Source organism: Lissotriton helveticus, chromosome 5_1, assembly GCF_964261635.1.
Source record: "Lissotriton helveticus chromosome 5_1, aLisHel1.1, whole genome shotgun sequence".
Lineage (NCBI taxonomy): Eukaryota > Metazoa > Chordata > Amphibia > Caudata > Salamandridae > Lissotriton > Lissotriton helveticus.
The window spans coordinates 662,524,204-662,544,501 of record NC_136065.1 but is presented as its reverse complement, the minus strand read 5'-3'; the positions used below and the strand labels follow the sequence as shown (position 1 = coordinate 662,544,501).

At 46.8% G+C, this 20,298-nt stretch overlaps 1 protein-coding gene across 2 annotated transcripts in view; it reads right to left on the bottom strand.

Annotated features, from left to right (window-relative positions):
- Positions 1-20,298, bottom strand: part of SEC31B (SEC31 homolog B, COPII component) — a 1,031,933-nt gene that overhangs the window by 970,287 nt on the left and 41,348 nt on the right. Inside the window, exon 3 of one of the 2 annotated variants that reach the window (XM_078643061.1) lies at positions 12,519-12,642. In XM_078643061.1, coding sequence (XP_078499187.1) covers positions 12,519-12,642 — 124 coding nt within the window. The remainder of the gene's footprint in view (positions 1-12,518; positions 12,643-20,298) is intronic. The other variant, XM_078643062.1, reaches the window with a different exon arrangement.

The window sequence follows — 20,298 nt, the reverse complement described above, 5'->3', positions numbered from 1 at the left end:
AAGTTACAAAGTTACTGTTTTAGAAGTCTTCCGACTGGACTAGTACTTAGCCACTTAAAACTAGGACACTAGAGGAGTAAACCACTACAGGAGCACCGGCGTTCAATCGTTACCTCACCCACAGGAAGCCGGTGCATAGGTGCCAAAGTGTGTCGGGTTTCGTCGTGGAGTTCTATGGAGCCTGGAGATGAAGATGCTGCAGGCGGCCAGGAGAGAAGAGTCTGGTTGGATCCAAGGGTGGATCGAAGATGTAGAGTACCTGAAAGCAGAGGGGACAGAGTCTGGGTCACTAGCCAGTGACCAGGATGGAACCAGGAAGGAACCAGGCAATGTCGGGCGCAATCAGGTGGTTGTCGAGAAGCTTGTCTCCGCTGCCACGTGGACTCTGGGGCATCGAGGATGACCAGGAGTGGATCACGAGCTGTCCCACGAAGGCTCTCGCTGTCGGCGGTGTCGGCTTCCGGATCGGAGTTAACAGGCCTTGGCAAATGCAACCCACGCAAGATTTGAAGATCGCTTCTTACTCGGACCAGCAAGGTCAGAGAGGTTGCTCCTTTTCAGGGGAGCGAGGGCCAGTCTGGAGCAACCAGACTAGCAGAGTAGTTTCAAAGATTCGTCGTCGTAGTGACCACTAGCCAACGGGCAAGTGACCGGACAGACGCGTCGAGCAGGAAAATGCAAAAGGGCCCCACGCAGCACTCGGTGAGTGTGGAGGGGTGATCTTCGGTGCATGAGCTGCTCGGGGCTGGGGCTTCTCAAACCCCAATGCACAGCTTCGAGGGTGCCTCGGGAGCTGCACGGTCAGCACTTCGCAGTCTTTTCAAGATGGCCGGTCCCACGTCTCACGTCGCCTCCACGGGTCTCAGCTTTGCTGTGGATCGGGCTGTTGGATGTCTGGGAATCCGGTTCATGTCGATCTCTGTCGCTCGAGCTCCGGCTGGAGCTGCAACAAAGCAAACCGTTGGGCGCTGGATGGTGCCTGTTTGCATAGGGTGGTCACTCCTTGACCACAAGGGAGATTCTTCAGTCTTCCACGTCGAGTGGGATGTCGAAGGGTCCAGAGTTCTGTATCAAAGTTTCAGTCAGGATTATCTAAAGTCTATGGGCACAGCTCCTATCTTTATTCCAAATCAAGGGGCTGGATATCCTGCTAGGTCCCTCCTATGGGTCACGGGTGGTTACACCCCTTTCCCTTTGTCCAGTTTCGCGCCAGAGCTGGGGCTGGAGTGCCCCTGGACCAGTTTGAACTGGGCTATGCATGGGGAGCCTTGTGCGCCCCAGGCAGTGTCTAGTTTCACTCGCCCTGCCTGCCTCAATCCACTATCTCCTGTCTGGGGTGGTGTAACACCTCCCTGTGACAGGATACCTTTTGTCCAGGAATCCCCTGCCAGAGTTTCGGTCAGCAGCAGGAGGCCAGACTTGTGTCGGTGGCAGCAGCATCCATTTTGTGATGCTGGGGCTCTGGTTAGATTTAACCGCATTTAAGTAAAGTTACATGTCTTCTCCCTCTAGAAGGGTGGAATGCTACCCCGTCGCCAGAACTGGCGAAGGGGTAGTATTCCAAAGCGTATGACATCTTACACGACATGTTTTGATAAAGCCAAACCAAAGTTAGCAATAACCGCGAGGATTATGATGCACTTAAGAGTATATGGTATGGCAATACCCTGGAACAGCTATAAGGAATTGGTTCCGAAAGCTGCAGACAGGCTCAGCTCATGCTAGAGCACCATCTCACATAAAACCAAGCACTCTGCCTTCAGGATTGTTAAGGCCTGCCATAGGAGTGACTTATAGGTATATATGTGTCCAGATATAGGTTTAGATATAGGTATACTATATCTAAGCAAGGGGTGATTACACGACCTTGCCCCAGCTGAGTGATCAGCCAGTTGTGTCAGTTTGGATGGCCAGCCAGGGGTGGCAAACGATATGCTGCAGCCCCTGGTAGGCCTTGGATGCACCTATGCCCTGGGTACCTATAGTACACTGTACAGGGGCTCATAAGGTGACCTAATCCAATTAGTTATGCACCTAGGGTACATGGAGTCCATTTTAAAGAGAGAGCAGATAGCCTGGGACCCTGATTAGCAGGATCCCAGGCCAACTAAGTCGAACACCAGCTAAACACAAGGCAAAAATCTGGGATAACCATAGTCAGGTATCCACCTTCCTACATAAACCGCCTCCCCCCCAAACGAAAGGAGATAAGGCTATCCTTGACCAGGTAAGCCTATATTGCCTAAGTGGCCATATAAGGAAGTACCTGCACTAGCATGGTTACCCCCTATCTCATGGTCCACTTAGCAATCCCTCACCCTAGGGGTATCAGAGGGTCTCCACCATAGGGAATCACTACCTGTAGTGTGATTTGGCAAAATAAAAGGCTGGTGTTGAGATGGAGTACTGAAGTGAGGCTCCACTAACGTAGGGCTCAACTTCCTCCAATCACTGTCCACCATGGATGCCTTTCTTTCCATGACTGAGTTGCACTGTGCTCTCAGGGTCAATCTCTGGCTGCCTACAGCTGGAGGCTGGGTCCCTTTTGTTGGCTTACTGGAGGGACAGGTCAGGTTTGGGGCCTTGGGGTCCCAGGTTTGGCTGTGCCCAACAGTGTCCATCTGGGGGAGGTCCCCAACTAGTTGTAAGGGGGACCCCTCGGGAGTTTTTGAATTTTTCACCTGGCTAGGGCTGCTAGCTTTGGTGCCCCTAATCTGCTGATGAGGGGGTTCCTTTGGACAGGGGGCCCTTTGGGGTCCACTGACCTCCTTGACCTCTGCAGCCCTGGGCTGACTGAGGCACGGTAGAGAGGGGCAGGTTACCTGCTCCAGACTGGGTCCCACCTTGGAAGGGTCCACTGACATCAGGGGCTTTGCCAGGCTAGGCCTGACTACCTCTGGGGCAGTTTCTTCACAAGGGGTAAGATCAGTTCCCTGAGGAGGCTGATCCTTTCCTAAAGTCTGGTGGGAGGGAGATTCCTCTTCCTCCTCAATGCTCTCTGTTTGTGTGGAGTGATCCATAGTTTCAGGCTTCACAACACATGAATCTGTTTGAGTTTGGGCTGTGGCCATCACAGCCCCACCAACCTTTTCAGGAAGGGACTCAGTTTGGGTATGGGCTGTTACCATCACAGCCCTGCTAACCTTTTCAGGGAAGGAATCTGCTTGAGATTGGGCTGAGACTGGCACAGCCCTCCTAACCTGTTCAGGAAGGACATCTTGGACTGGGGCTGTGGCCATCACAGCCCCACTAACCTTTCCATGGAGATTTACCATTTTAGAATGGGTTTCTTGTTCTACCTCAGCCCATGCTGAGATTTCTAAATCATTCACAAGTAGACAATCTACAGGCAAGTTTGGGGACACTGCCACTCTCTTTGGGCCAGTGACACCTCCCAGCTAAGATTTACTACTGCTATGGGATGATTTGTCTGCACTCCATCAATATTAGTCACCTGATATGTGGCACCAGGTAAAAGTTGCCATGAGGGGACTAGATTCTCAGTCACCATAGTGATACTAGCCCCTGTGTCTCTATAGGCCTCAACATTTTGACCATTGATGAGGGGCTCCTGTCTGTACTTGCTCAAAGTGTTTGGGCAAGCAGTGAAGTTGGCAAACCCCATGCCATTTTCACAGACAAGAGTAGCTGTAGTTGGGGACCTGGTTAGGCCAGAGTCCACATGAGTTCCAAAAGTAAACCCAGCCAAATTCTTGGGGGTGCTCCCACCACCTGGGGGATTACTGCTAATAGTAACAGGAGGAGGTGGAGCTTTACTTGGAGGAATATTTTCTTTATTGTTATTCTTTAGACAACTGCTATCAGTCTTCCAGTGGCCAGGCTGCTTACAGACATGGCAATAAGGTTTCTTAGGGTTAGAGGAAGTGTTTTGGGACCCACCCCCATCCTTGGAGTTTTGGGGCCCTGTGGGAGATTTTTCTTTTGATTTATCCCCACCTTTCTCTTGAGCCTTGGAAGTATCCTTCTTTTGGTCACCACCCTGATTCTTAGGCCTAATCCTCGTTCTGACCCATTTGTCTGCCCTCTTACCGAATTCTTGTGAAGAAGCCAGATCTGAGTCCACCAGGTGCTGGTGCAAAAGCTGGTTTTGACAATTACTAAGGATCTGCTCCCTCATAATCAAATTATACAATCCTGTATAGTCATGTACTTTGTTGCCAAGTAACCAACCTTCCAGAGCCTTAGTAGCACTATCTACAAAATCAGTCCAGTCCTGAGTCTGAGCTTTTTGGGTATCTCTGAACAACAACCAGTATTGCTCAGTGGTTAGGCCAAACCCATCAATAAGAGCACTCTTCAGGACAGTGTAGTTTTTAGCATCCTCAGGTCTAACTGTGAGGAGCTTGTCTCTCCCTTTCTCAGAAAAGGAGTACCATAAGATTGCTGCCCACTGATCTTGGGGAACCTGCTGTACCATGCAGGCCCTCTCCAGAGCAGTCATCCACTTGTGGATGTCATCCCTTTCTTTGTAGGTGGGCACAATCTTTGTCAGGTTTCTATTGTCATAGGACCTGTCATCTCTAAGGATATTGCTGCCACTAGTGGAATCTAATCCACTCAATTTTTGTTCCCTTGCTAAAGCAAGTTTAGCTTGGGCCAAGGCTATCTCTTCTCTCTCTATCTGGAGTTGGACAGCCTTCATCCTGGCCTTATGCTCTTTTCTCTGAGGAGAAGTCATTTCCCTTTGAGAACCCCTTGAGGCATTAGAACGGTTAGATTCCCTGGAAAGGGATCTATCTCTTCTATTGCCAGGGAGTATTCTGCTATTGGGTCTGGGGAAGTGGTTTCCTTCTCCAATCCCATGTAGGCTCAAGTTAGCTTGGCTAAGCCCCCTAACTTGGACCTGGTTGTCCCCTTGATCATCTGAATCTTGATCCTCATCTACCTCCACATCTTCTACCTCTGGGGTGATGTTCTCATCATCTGGGGGGTTCACTCCTTCTCCTGGATTACCTGGGGGACCTGCACTAGCCTTCTCAAGATCATCCCTTTCTAGGACACCTATCAGGATAGGAATGGTAGGGTTGTGACCCTTTTTCAGCCCCCTTGTAGTGCACAAGGCACTCAAGTCTCTGAAGCTGAGTTTGTCATAGCTGGAAGGTGCCTTGGTAAGGTCACCTGCCACAGGTAGAGGACTGGGTTGCTCCCCTGTACTAGACATGACTCTAGTGAGGTGTAACTGGTGCACTTACCTACACTATGTCTTTTCCTACTAGAACCTTGCTAGTGAGTTGTAGTCAGGGTGTGCTAAGCCCTTTAATCTACAACTACTAAGTTCAGTAGAACTTAAGTATGTAAGCTTTGTTTATATGTACCTATAGTACTCAATGTGATATTTCAAATGATATAAATGTTGCAAAGGTAAAACAACAGCAAGCTCAAATCCCAACCGCTGCACACCAATGTGAGAAGTTGGCCTGATGTATGATGTTCACTATTCTAGTGAGCACCTTGTATCAGTCCAAACAACCCTTATGGTGGTGGTTGTAAAGTCAACCTTATAGACAAGCTATCCTAGGGGTAGCATGGACTAAGCAATCTTAGGCTTAACTCAAGAGGGCATGTGAAGCCAGCTGTTTTACCATATGCAATCCTGTAATATCAAATGAAAGGACACCACACAAGTTATATATTATAAAAATATATGTATTTATTACTAGAATAATCCTCTGTACTCTTTATGAGTGCAGAGGCACAAGCGTTTAAACAAAAGCACAGTTAAACATACAAAAGTTGAACGATTATGGACAGGCCCGGTGGCCACTCAAACCATATATTAAATAAGTGGTATAAGTACCGCTTTTCGAACAGTGGTAAGGCCTAGGGCCTTGGGAATCGGTGGGACTACACTGGACTAACTGTAGTTAGGAAGGGAGTAGCCCGCGGGATTCGGGTGCGGCGCTAAAAGCACATGCATGCACCAATGCAGAGTCAATGGTGCGTAAAAGTTACAAAGTTACTGTTTTAGAAGTCTTCCAACCGGACTAGAACTTAGCCACTTAAAACTAGGACACTAGAGGTGTAAACCACTACAGGAGCACCGGCGTTCAATCGTTACCTCACCCACAGGAAGCGGGTGCATAGGTGCCAAAGTGTGTCGGGTTTCGTCGTGGAGTTCTATGGAGGCTGGTGATGAAGATGCTGCAGGCGGCCAGGAGAGATGAGTCCGGTTGGATCCAAGGGTGGATCGAAGATGTAGAGTACCTGAAAGCAGAGGGGACAGAGTCTGGGTCACTAGCCAGTGACCAGGATTTTTATTTATTTTATTTATTTATGTAGTTTATACAGCGCGCAGCTACCCCCGAGGGGGTGTCCCGGCGCTAGAACCAGACCTCAAGGAGGAGGGGCGGAATGAGCTGATTACAAGCCAGGAATCATGATCTAGAGAACAGCCAGGTTTTTAGTTTAGCACGGAAGATGGATTCAGACGGGCAGAACCTGAGGTCGGTTGGGAGGCAGTTCCAAAGTTTGGCAGTGAGTACGCTGAACCCTCTGCCTCCTATTCTGGAACGTCGAAAGCGAGGTGAGATCAGAAGGCGTAAGTTGTTAGATCGTAGTGATCTTGTGGATTGGGAAATTGACACTCGCTTTTTCAGGTAGCTGGGTCCAAGACCGTTGATGGCTCGGAAAGCGAGGGTGAGGATCTTAAATTCAATGCGGCTTGCAATGGGAAGCCAGTGGAGCTCTTTACGATAGGCGGTAACAGACTGACGGTAGGGGATATTGCCAATCAGTGTGGCCGCAGCATTCTGAACGATCTGAAGCCAATCGATCAGATATTGAGGAGCGCCGGCGTATAAGCTGTTGGCGTAGTCCAGGTGAGAGGTGATGAGGGCCTGAGTGATTGTTCGGCGGGCGTCTAATGGGAGGTAGGGAAGGATTTTTTTTATCATGCGTAGCTTCGCGAAGCAGGCAGAAGTGACCTTGTTGACTTGTGCTTTGCATGAAAGTGAGTCGTCGAACTGATAGCCTAGGTTACGTACTGAGTGGACAGGGGAGGGCGCAGGGTCAAGTGCTGTGGGCCACCACAGGGTGGAGGGGATAGGACTTTTCTGGTTAAAAAACAGGACTTCTGTTTTATCAGCATTCAGTCTTAGGTGATTGTTGGTCATCCAGCCACAGATGTTGTCCAGACATTGTCGGAAGTTGGCAAAAGTGGAGTCAGAGTGGTCTCTAAAGGAGAATATCAACTGAGTATCATCAGCGTAAGATACCACTCTGACTCCACAAGATTCCACCACAGCGGCCAGGGGGGCGAGATAGACGTTGAAAAACAGAGGGCTGAGGGCAGAGCCTTGCGGAACACCACACAGCAGGGGTTTACCCTCTGATTTAAAAGGCCTAAGCATCACCCTCTGTTTTCTGCCAGTGAGGAAGGATTCAATCCAAGCGAGCGCGGAGCCACCGATTCCGACCTGCTGGAGACGGTTTAGTAGGATTTTGTGAGAGACCGTATCAAAAGCGGCGGATAGGTCGAGGAGGACCAACATGGCCTCCTCGCCCTTATCCACACACTCACGGATAGTCTCAGTTACTTCCAGAAGAGCGGTCTCAGTGCTGAAACCCGCTCTGAATCCGGACTGGGAGTCGTGCAGCAGAGAGTTGTCCTCCAGATACTCTGTTAGTTGCAGCTGCACGGCCTTTTCCAGGATTTTTGCGGGTTTGGGGAGGAGGGAAATGGGGCGGTAGTTAGGAAATTTAGTAGGATCGGCATCGGGCTTTTTCAGAATGGGGACCAGCAGTGCTTCCTTCCATGAGGTTGGGAAGATGCCATGATGGAGGGAGGCATTCCAGATGGAGAGGAAGGAGTTGGCTAGTGAGGGAGCTAGGTCACCCATGATTTTGGCAGGGATTAGGTCGGAGGGGGAGCCAGATCTGCATTGGGTGAATAGCCGGAGTGCGGTGTCAAGAGTCAGCTTGTTATAGAACTGCAGGGAGGCAGATTCCGGGCCCCTCGCGTGGGGGATCAGGGGGGGATACCTCAGTAGGGAATGAGGTACAAATTTTGTCAATTTTATCAAGGAAATAGTCCGAAAGTCCATCGCATAGTGCCTGGCTGGAGGTGTTCTGCGTGGCCCTAGCGGGAGGATTTATGAATTCCTTGACAATATTAAAAATGATTTTTGAGGAGTTTTTGGCGTTGGAAATTTGTAGTGAGAAGTAGTCTCTCATAGTGGCTTTTTTTTGTTTAAGAAATTTTTTCAGAGCGGTTTTGTAAATAACTTTGGCTTCAGGGTCGTAGTTATGCCGCCACTTGCGTTCAAGTAGTTTGCATCTGCTTTTTTCCTCGCGAAGTGTCGTGGAAAACCAAGGGGCAGAGGGGCGGGTTCTAGCGGAAGAGATGGGTTTGAGGGGGGCGATGAAGTCGATGGCATGGAGTAATGCAGAATTGAGTCTGGAGACATTTCCATCAATGTCACTGGAGAGAGGGTCCGGTTGAAAGTGGAATAAGGGGTCAAAAGTGGCACAGGTGACTTTATGCCATTTTCTCCCCAGCTCTTTTCTGAGGATCGTAGGGGCGGGTTTCGAGTTTAGCACGAGGTTAAAAGGGACAAGATGATGGTCAGACCAAGTGAGAGGGAGGGGAGGAAGGACTATGATATTTGAGAAGTTAGTAAAGATTAGATCAAGGGTATGCCCAGCTGTATGTGTGGGGCCTTTGACTAACTGAAGTAAGTTCAGACTCTGCATTGTTTCTAGTAGGTTGTTAGCTTTCGAGCAGAGAGGATTGTCCACGTGGAGGTTGAAGTCTCCTAGCGCCAAAAAATGTTGGTGTTTCAGGGAGAGATCCGCCAACAGGTGGGTCAGTGCAGTTAATGAGAGAGTAGAGGCGGTAGGAGGGTTGTAGACTAGTGTACCCGCCAATATAACTGCCGCGGTATCCGAGATGGTGAAGTACATAGCTTCAATCATCCCGATATTCGTCAGTTTGGTGATAGACAGCTTGAGGTGGGATTTTAGGATGATGGCAAGACCACCTCCTAGTTTGCCCCTGCACGATTAATGCCCTTTAAGATGTAGCCTGGCGGAGTAGCAAGATGGATATCGGGAGTGGAGGAACCAGTGAGCCAAGACTCGGTAAGGAACAGGATATCCCAGGCGTCGGAGTTGATTGACGTCCATATCTCGTTGGCATGACGGGGCAGAGAGCGGCAGTTAATCAGACCTGCTTTCAGCGTCAGGGGGAGGGACAGGCGATTTGGCAGGCTAGGGCAGAGAGAGGGGAGAAGGCTACAAGGCGGGAGCGTAAAATTACATTTAGGGCAGTAAAAAGAGGCGGCCTCCAAGTGATCGGGGTTACATCGTGTAGTGGAGGGGCAAGTTGTGGGTTTTAGGAGGAGAAGCTGGGATTTGGTCCAGCACGTGAGGCCAGAGACAGCCGGACAGGCAGGGGGACTGGCCCTAGGCACGGGCCAGGCGCGGACGGGCGCAGACGGGCTTGCCTTAGGCGCGCCTTCGGCGCGCCCGCTGCGCCCGTCCGCTGCGCGTACGTTGGATGCACATCATTTCTAGAGGTAACTGAGGGCGGGGGGCGTGGCCTCGAAGTGGGCGTGGCCTCGCACCTCGCCGGCAATGGCGATCTTGTAAGTTAGGTCTCTGGGGTCCGCAGACAGCGATTGGATCCGCTGTGCGGTGCGCTGGAAGTGCAGCAATGAAGTTTTAAAAAGCCAGGTAACAACGTGAATGATTAAAAAAACAAGTTATTCGTGACACAGTAATAATTAGGAACAGATCGTGATGCTCCCGGCTTTCCGCCTCAGGAGATAGCTAGGTTCTGGGGAAAAACACTCGTAATCAATGTTTTTGTACCGGTGAGGGCGGGGGGCGTGGCCTCGAAGTGGGCGTGGCCTCGCACCTCGCCGGCAATGGCGATCTTGTAAGTTAGGTCTCTGGGGTCCGCAGACAGCGATTGGATCCGCTGTGTGGTGCGCTGGAAGTGCAGCAATGAAGTTTTAAAAAGCCAGGTAACAACGTGAATGATTAAAAAAACAAGTTATTCGTGACACAGTAATAATTAGGAACAGATCGTGATGCTCCCGGCTTTCCGCCTCAGGAGATAGCTAGGTTCTGGATGGAACCAGGAAGGAACCAGGCGATGTCGGGCGCAATCAGGTGGTTGTCGAGAAGCTTGTCTCCGCTGCCAAGTGGACTCTGGGGCATCGAGGATGACCAGGAGTGGATCATGAGCTGTCCCACGAAGGCTCTCGCTGTCGGCGGTGTCGGCTTCCGGATCGGAGTTAACAGGCCTTGGCGAAAGCAACCCACGCAGGATTTGAAGATCGCTTCTTATTCGGACCAGCAAGGTCAGAGAGATTGCTCCTTTTCAGGGGAGCGAGGGCCAGTCTGGACCAACCAGACTAGGAGAGTAGTTTCAAAGATTCGTCGTCGTAGTGACCACTAGCCAACGGGCAAGTGACCGGACAGACGCGTCGAGCAGGAAAATGCAAAAGGGGCCCACGCAGCACTCGGTGAGTGTGGAGGGGTGGTCTTCGGTGCACGAGCTGCTCGGGGCTGGGGCTTCTCAAACCCCAATGCACAGCTTCGAGGGTGCCTCGGGAGCTGCACGGTCAGCACTTCGCAGTCTTTTCAAGATGGCCGGTCCCACGTCTCACGTCGCCTCCACGGGTCTCAGCTTTGCTGTGGCTTTGGATCGGGCTGTTGAATGTCTGGGAATCCGGTTCTTGTCGATCTCTGTCGCTCGAGCTCCGGCTGGAGCTGCAACAAAGCAAACCGTTGGGCGCTGGATGGTGCCTGTTTGCACAGGGTGGTCACTCCTTGACCACAAGGGAGATTCTTCAGTCTTCCACGTCAAGTGGGATGTCGAAGGGTCCAGAGTTCTGTATCAAAGTTTCAGTCAGGATTATCTAAAGTCTATGGGCACAGCTCCTACCTTTATTCCAAATCAAGGGGCTGGATATCCTGCTAGGTCCCTCCTATGGGTGGGACCTAGGAAGGGGTGGTTACACCCCTTTCCCTTTGTCCAGTTTCGCACCAGAGCTGGGGCTGGAGTGCTCCAGGACCGTTTTGAACTGGGCTATACATGGGGAGCCTTGTGCGCCCCAGGCAGTGTCTAGTTTCACTCGCCCTGCCTGCCTCAATCCACTATCTCTTGTCTGGGGTGGTGTAACACCTCCCTGTGACAGGATACCTTTTGTCCAGGCCTCCCCTGCCAGGGTTTCGGTCAGCAGCAGGAGGCCAGACTTGTGTCGGTGGCAGCAGCATCCATTTTGTGATGCTGGGGCTCTGGTTAGATTTAACCGCATTTAAGTAAAGTTACATGTCTTCTCCCTCTAGAAGGGTGGAATGCTACCCCCGTCGCCAGAACTGGCGAGGGGGTAGTATTCCAAAGTGTATGACACCTTACACGACATGTTTTGATAAAGCCAAACCAAAGTTAGCAATAACCGCAAGGATTATAATGCACATAAATATGGTATGGCAATACCCTGGAACAGCTATAAGGAATTGGTTCCGAAAGCTGCAGACAGGCTCAGCTCATGCTAGAGAACCATCTCACATAAAACCAAGCACTCTGCCTCCAGGATTGTTAAGGCCTGCCATAGGAGTGACTTCTAGGTATATATGTGTCCAGATATAGGTATACTATATCTAAGCAAGGGGTGATTACACAACCTTGCCCCAGCTGAGTGATCAGCCAGTTGTGTCAGTTTGGATGGCCAGCCAGAGGTGGCAAAAGATATGCTGCAGCCCCTGGTAGGCCTTGGATGCACCTATGCCCTGGGTACCTATAGTACACTGTACAGGGGCTCATAAGGTGACCCAATCCAATTAGGTATGCACCTACGGTACATGGAGTCCATTTTAAAGAGAGAGCAGATAGCCTGGGACCCTGATTAGCAGGATCCCAGGCCAACTAAGTCGAAAAACAGCTAAACACAAGGCAAAAAATCTGGGGTAACCATAGTCAGGTATCCACCTTTCTACAGTTATGTTCTCCGCTGAGTTACTGTGACCTCTATCCGACATTTGCTCCTCACCTGAGCCATCTTCAAGCAAAGGGGTGGGGGTCTTATATGTCACACATTTGATTGGCCCATTTTCCTCATGAGTGGTGAGTGGTTTGGAAACAAAGGCACCAGTGAATGATGTTTTCCTGCTTAGGCAGTCTAGTCACACAGCAAGTGGCCCGCCTCTCCCCAGCGCTCCATGGGGCATAAGTAGGCCTTACTGTAGGCGGTGATATTTTTTCCCGTCGAGAGACACAGATGTCAGCCCAGACACATGGAAACGAACGGATAATGCGCTGGGCCTGCAAAGCCTCACTCAATGGTGTCCAGCCTGCTTCTCCTTCCACACTGATAATAGTCTGTGTACATGACCGAATCTTGACCAGTTTAGGTTAGTAATATGCCTTTTGTATGAAAGCCTATCACACCGAAAAATCATCAATTGTATGATGAAGCACAAGCAAAATGAGATTAAGATGTACTAAATAACGTAGGGATTACTATCACTTCATGAAAATTATTGAATACCTGCTAGGGAAAGGGAGGACCCCTCTGTTCTTCATATCCACACCTGGGTCCCCAAAATCAACCTCGAACAGCTCTAGGGCGGCATTGGTACTAAAGGAGGCATCCAACTGCTGGGCTGAGGTACCTCATTGAAGGGAAAGTAAAACGAAGTGGAAGAAGTTATAACATATATTTCTCTTAGCACAGGATAATCATGACAAATAATAACAAAGCATAAAAATATCAAACAAGAAAAATACTTTTACACACGTCTCCATTGGCAAAGAAATATATAACAGCACAATTTACGATTCCAAATTGGTCTATTCAGTTTACGAAAATGTATAGTTGGAAACTAATGATACATAACTGTAGCTGAAATAAGTAGTATCAATGCTTCTATTAATTTTATGAGTTGCACTGTGGCTTTCCTACCCTTTTTTCACAAATTCAGACACACTTTATATTATACATTGACTTCCTTTAAAGATTCAGACCTACTTTCAAAACCCTTTCAAGAAATACCAACAACCCAGTCTCTCAAAGTCATGTCTACGAATGGAACAATTAAGCAATGGTTACTATCCAAAGGTTAATCTGAATCCTGTGCCCAACCCAAATGGACTTTAATGAGAAAAGAGAAACTACATAGTAGTGCAACAGGAGTCTCTGAAGACAACTTAAAAAAGTAATGGTACATGTGATTGCTTTCTGTCCATAACCATGTTATGGTGGCTACAGCTAGTCATTTGTTGGGCCAATTCTATGCATGGTGGTAACACATGAATTGATAATGAACTCTACTCAACAATTCATGTGTTTTCATGGGAATTACAATGTAATAGAAAAACTGCAGCATACCTGCTTCTGTGGAACAAAAAGCAGGGTAAAAACATAGGAGACAAGTTGCACATAAATCTGTAGTTGCCGTAGTACATTAAAACCAAGCCTCTTTCTTTTGAAATAAATAAAGATCTCGTCTCACCAATCCAATATGAGAGGGCTCGGAATATATGTATTTCTTTATGAATATATGGTACAGGTTAAGAGTCCTCATTATGGGCTTCGTCTTTTCCTCAGTGGTCACTGAAATCCCCAAGAAAAATCTCATCAATAGAGGAGACAAGTTGACCAGTGCTCTGACCAACAAAACCAGCAATAAAGCGTTCTGCTGAAAGTCACAAATTCTGGCCGCAGTGGTTTTGGAGTTCTATTACTAAACACTTTAGTAAATAAATATAAAGAGGAGAGGCTCATTTAGATATCCATTTGCATTTCAAGAACAGACAGAAATGGGGACACAGGAAACCATTTGAATCACAGTAGTTCCACAGAATCAGCATTGGAAGAGGATGACAACAAATGAGAAGTGTGCCAATAGCTGCACTTTCGGTTCAGTTATCAGACTCTGGAATATAGCATAAAACAGACCCCCAGGATATTGCGGCATGGATTAGCAAATTTAGCGGCACAAATATGGAAATTTAGCGGCACAAAAGTGGAAATTTAGCGGCATTTTTGCGGCACTTTATTTTACTCATTATCATTCATTTTCAGCCTTAAATCAATAGAAAATGTTTTAGCAGAGTATTAACTTTAAAATAGGCATGTTTAAAGTTCTGCCTGGCTTGACAGCTTACTGTTTGAAGGTTTTTCTTATAAGATGTGACTGACCACAATGCCATTGGGGAACATCAACTCGTCTATCGTCTATTTTACTGACAACAACCTCACGAAACCCCATTTTACTGCTGAAAACAAGCACATCGGTTATTTGGAAGAATTTTTGCTACATAAATCTAAGAGTAGTGAGGATAACATATACATACTGTTGTTAAACTTCCCTCAGGAAGCATCTAGTAGTGAGTCAACTTTTAGTGACGTACATTTCTGGAAATAAACACACTGGTGAATACTCGCTTTCTTATCTTTCTTTATTTTTTTTTGCTCTAAAGGCCTTGTGACAGCGAACTTCAAGCAGGCATGTGCCGAGTGGAAGGGCATTTCCCAGCTCTTCCGTTTTTTATGAAACTCTGCTGCAGAAATCTTTTTTTAATCACAGGCACACATCCTTGTGAAAAAAGAGCCTAATCACGAGGTTGGAAATGCACTCCTTGCAAGGGTTCAAGCCCACTGATGAGGCGCTGTCTACATAAGTGATGTGTACATAGCAAGAATGTTTTATCCAGTTCTATTTAGGGCGAATTTTGACGAAAGGGATTAGAGTGCTTTAAATGAGCATTTAGTTATATTACACAAGATCAGATTTGTATTTTAAAATGTGTATAGGCACGGGGAGATGAACTGAATTGCCTAGAATCACGGGCTGTTGAGCAGACACCGAGACGTCTAAATCCAGCATTTCTGACCATTAGGCCACATCCTCTCTCCCGAATATTTATACGGGGTGCACCGACTTTCTTCTCTGTGACTGGCTTGTCCTTGCATTGCTGCAATATCCAATCCTATTAGCTGTTTGTCCTGGTGCGCTGCTGGGGGTGGAGGAAAGGCGTGACCCTGTTCAGCTCTGTCCATCCTTGACTTCTTACAGCTCCTCCAAGCCAGGATAGAAGTCCTTTCACCCCCACTGCCATTTACAGCCCGCTCCTCCTAAAAGGTCAAATGAAGCTATTTTGTGTACTTCCACGCCCAGAAGCACCCGAGTACTTCACTGGTCTTTAGAAGACCATTTGCATGTTAATAAGGCTTTGTTGTTGTTTCACCCCCCCGTAAGAGCCCCTGCAGCTCCACTCTGCCGATTGCTTAGAAATGCTCTAGTTGCGCCTCTGACCCCATGTACCGTTTCACCTGCTTCTCTCCTCTACCTTATCTCTAATGCTGTATGGAAACACGTAGTGACGTGCGTGTTTGCGTACATCCATTAAGAAGACACTATTTTTTTAAAGTAGCAGCAGGGACACTCTTTTCGCGGCCGAAATGGTAAATATTGCGGCCATCGCGCTTTTCCGCTGATTTCGCGATTTTTTTCGTGAATCGCGAAATCGCGATAAGCTGGAGGGTCTGATAAGAGTATTTCAAGGCAACCCAAAAAGAGCCCAGGACATGGAACTGGGTTGGCGGCAAAGGAAAAAGAGGAGGAATGAGACAGAAGAAGATATGAAGCTGGAAAAGAACAAGTGAAAGGATGGTTGGTATCAGTTGGAAATTAGTAGCTACAGAGAGGGCTTTGGGTTTTGTCAATGATAGTTCTTCCTTTAGTTAATGTCCCTTGCCCGGTGTATAGTTGTGTCCCCTCCTGCCCTGAGTTACCAACTGAGTCTCTATGGTATCCTGGTTTTTGATTTTTGCCCCTAGTCTCAGACTCATCTAGTGGGTGTGCAGAGGCCAGGGCTGTCCTTAGACATAAATCAAGTCCTGGACCAGTCTTGTGACTTCGATGGGCGCACCAAGCATGTCCTCTTTACTGACAAAGGACTACTGTCCCTGCTCTGAGTTTAGAATATAAAGCTGTGGTGGAAGCGTGGCAAGGTTTTTTTTAATTATTAGTTGTGACCAGACTGGTTTCCTGTGTCACTGGGATGAAGGTCTGCTTGTTTAATCATATGAAGTTCTGCTTCTATGAGCCAACTCATGATCCAAGCGTTAACATCCCAACTCTATGGTACTTGTGTGTATATGTGGCATGTGAGATAAATATAAGGTAAGTGTAATGTAAAACAGGAGTTGCCAGGAGTTTGCCATATTTACACAGAGTCGTGGTCAACTCCTAATGGATTAGCTACATGGCTTCCCACATGGCATGCTCACAAATGGTTAATAAACTCAAAAGAGGTATGGGGAAAAGAACTGTGGAATGAGGTGTGGGATACGCTTTCCCAAAGTGGTGTGACTGTGTACCATGTCGACGCTCATTATTCAATTGATTCACTTGATAGGTGGTTTAACCTCATTGCAGACGAAAATGCTAAAATCTGTGAGGCAGAGGTGGAAACGCAGAATTCTGACCTGGTTGGATTGGCGAGGTGGGCACATCAGAAGTGTGGACATTTTGGAGAACAAATTACTAGCAGGTGGGCAGCGGATAGAGGGATACATCTCCCCCAAGATGTAGTTAAAACTGTCATTTTGCAGTGTTCCATTTGCCAACATTCCCAACGATGAATGATATCAAACGTGCTACTCAGATGAATACACTTAAAACTTTAGATTTGTGATTTTATGCTATGGAATTCCTTTGCAGATACAATCAGCTAATGTTCACATTTTAAAGGGAGAATGGTACAAGAGTATGGTGCACGACATAATATTGAATGGACTTTTCATATTCCTTACTACCCACAAGCCGCAGGTTTAATTGAACGCATGAATTGTCTTTTGAAAGATCAATTGAAAAAACTTTGACGGTTCTTTGAAAAACTGGAAAGATAAATTATTTGATGCCCTACAGATTTTAAATAATCGTCCTTTGAACAACTCTGAAACACCCCTGATGAGGATGTTAGCTCCACATAGAACGACCTCTGAGGTTGCTGGTCTGGATTTACATACTTTGAAGCAGCATACTTCGAAACAAAGAAGCATTATCCTGATTGAAACTGGAATTGGTGTCCAAATACCAGCAGGACACTTTGGTTTGATTGCCCCACGCTCTGGACTAGCGCTAAAAGGCATCAAGGCCCTAGATGGCATATTTGATTCTGATTACCAAGGTGAAATCAAAATTATTCTGTTGAACAGTGGTGATCTGGATTTAACAGTCCAGCCCGGAGACCAGTTGGTTATAATGCCAGTTTTGGGAGGTGTGGTGAGAAATGGGACTGCCCCAACCCTCCAAACTGTACGTGGAGAAGGAGGTTTTGGCTCAACTGATAAAAATCCCAGAGCCAGAGTGTGGTTTCAGTCACCCAATCAACCCCCTGAACCGGCTGAAGTAATCGCCAGGGGCAGTGATATTACAATATTGGTCATGAAACCTGGACAGGAAAAGTGGGACTGCGTCCCAGCAGATAAATGTTATCTTCAAGAATGAGTAATACCTGTTTTTGGCTCCTTTCTTTAGGTCATTGTATGGATTGTTGCTGCAGAATGTGTCATCGCTGGACACCTTTCGGCCTGGTGCGCATGGGGCCAAGGTGGGCCTGGGAGATTCCGAAGCGGGACGGTCGACCGCGAGCGCAGGATGAATTCGATTTTGACCAACAAACTGAATGTTTGGGAGAATCTTGCACGCGAGGTGCTAAATCGTTCCTATTTCTGCATGGCGAACATGAGGAGTGTTCTTGACATTGTGTCAACGTGTTGAGTAACTGTTCCAACTCCTGCAGCTGTTTTGATAAACGTCTTCAACGTTACCAATATCAACAGAAGTACTAGCATTGATGATATACAACATCATCTTTCAATTTATGAGTTTTGTAAGTCTTGCCCAGAAACGACTGATCTTAATAAATAACAGACCTTCGTGATAAACACAACATCACTGAGGGTGATATTTGTTACAACTTTTCGTGTGATCCACAGTTAATTGGCAAATGTGCACAGTCTAAACTAGAAAATGCTTCTACACTTTCTCAACATGTACAGACTTTGTGCCACAATCGTAAACTCAGCATGTGTTCCTCAGGTCATAATTCTATGTTTTGCAAAAATATCGTTCTTGCTATTAGTCATTATAGAAATATTTTATTGCAAACCGGATGGCTCTTTTCATGTGAAATACTTCATGGTCCTTTATTCCAGCGAACATTTCTGATGGACCGTGTGCTTTGACAAGACTGAGTTTGATGATGTTTTCTTTAACTCCTTCTATTCATAGTCGGACTGTACGTGAGACTCCTCAATTAGATTAACATTGCGAATCTAACTTGCATTTTCTAAATCTGAATACATTAGTTTAGCTGCCTCGATTGTAGGCATTCCTGGACTGTCAAATGTACAATTCTAGAGCTATTAGTAGACTGGCTTGTCTTATGGTTAAGTCAATCAACCACACTTCAACTGCTTTATCAGAATTTGTACTCGTTGCACAAGGTGAACGACAAGCTATTTTGCAGAATAGAGCTGCTATTGATTATCTCCTTCTCAAGCATAATCATGGATGTTTTGATTTTGAAGGTTTATGTTGTTTTTATCTTTCTGACCACTCTAAATCGACCCAGTCTCATATTAATGCTTTAAATGAATTATCTTCAGAAGTTCGACAAAATTTGGATCAAGGATGGTGGAATTGTCTCTTTGGGTGGTTACCTGATCTTGGTTTACTTCGTTCTATTTTGGGTGGTGCACTATTGGTCATTTGTTTTCTAATTGCAATATGTTGTTGCATTCAATGTGTACCTAATCTTTTAAGTATGTTTCGACCTGGAACTTTGACTAGATCTGTCAGTTATGTTTCCTACTATTCTAGCAATGATTTACGTACTGTTTAATGACACTATACATTCGACGGTGTTGGACAATGGTCATAGGTGGAATGTAGTGAATATGCCATTTATATGGTTGAATGGCCCGATTATGACCGTTGCCCATCACCATCTCAGTATATTCTGATCTAATATAATGATGTGTAGGCCTGCATAGTATGAATAAGCTACAAAGTAGGGCTCAATTACGCCTTTTCTGTTTCAGACTTTATCTTGATTCATTGCAGTGCTTGCCTATCGGCTTTGTCATACTCTTATGCCGTCTTGCATACTAATTTTGCTCATTTACGGAAGTAGCGGCCTATGCTTAAGCGACTCCATTTTCTACACTGTTGCCATCTTCTGAGCCTTTCTAGGTGAGAAGCCATGTTACGCCTTTCACTTGATTTCTGCACTTTGTATGCTGGTAGAAACCGGTTCTTGTCGAAGGAATGTGTCCACTCTGCTCCGGAGTCATAACAGACGCTTGGCCAGCCGAAGCTGTGGCCTTGGTGCGGAGTGGTACTGAATCCGATGGGAAACGGGGGCGCGGCTCACAGGAGCCTCGTCTTACGTCTCCACTGGTACTAAAGGGGGTGTCTTAGTCTCGAACACCTGAAGTTCATCGCAGTGCAGATGTGCAGCTGTGACGGTGGAGCGAATAATCCCAATTCGGCTGGAGAAATGGACTCCCCTCTGGCGAAGTGGAAGCGGGATATGTAGATACTTGGTGAGGTGTTCCACTAACTCTTATATTCTTACTGATCTTGCTTAACTATCTTTTATTTTCAGATCCAATATATATATATATATATATATATATATATATATATATATATATATATATATATATATATATATATATATATATATATATATATATAAGTTCTATATATATTTTACTGATTGCGTTTAGCAATTGCTTAGGTGCTAAAGTGAAGAAGGCTTATCGTGACATACTTACTTTCATCCTATCATTGTCTAATAAAAGAAACCCCAGAGTATATGATTATTTGTCTGTATTCCTGGTGGCGGGAGAACGGGCTCCTTTTTGACCAAATGCTTATGGAAGGATGGGTAAGTCCCCTTCCAATTGGTAATTGTTGATACGGAAGGTTGTCTGGCTCCCAGCAAGGAGCTAAATTCTAATTCTTCCACCCCCAGCCTTGTTAGGAGAGGTATGCGTTGGATAAATGTAGTCCTACCTGGGTGAGTATTCTGTAATCGGAGAGGAGTGGGAAATAGCCTCCCGTACAGCGCCTGTCACCAGGAGGATTGAGAATATGTTGTAATATGTTGTGATACATTGTGGTATTTTGTGATATTTTATTGTTGTTGTTATTGTGTGCGAGCCTCTCGGCAAGAGCTATAGATTTATTCTTAGTGTTGGTGTTCCTTTCTTGGGTAAGTATTGTGGAGTGTTGTATCCTTTTAGGTCC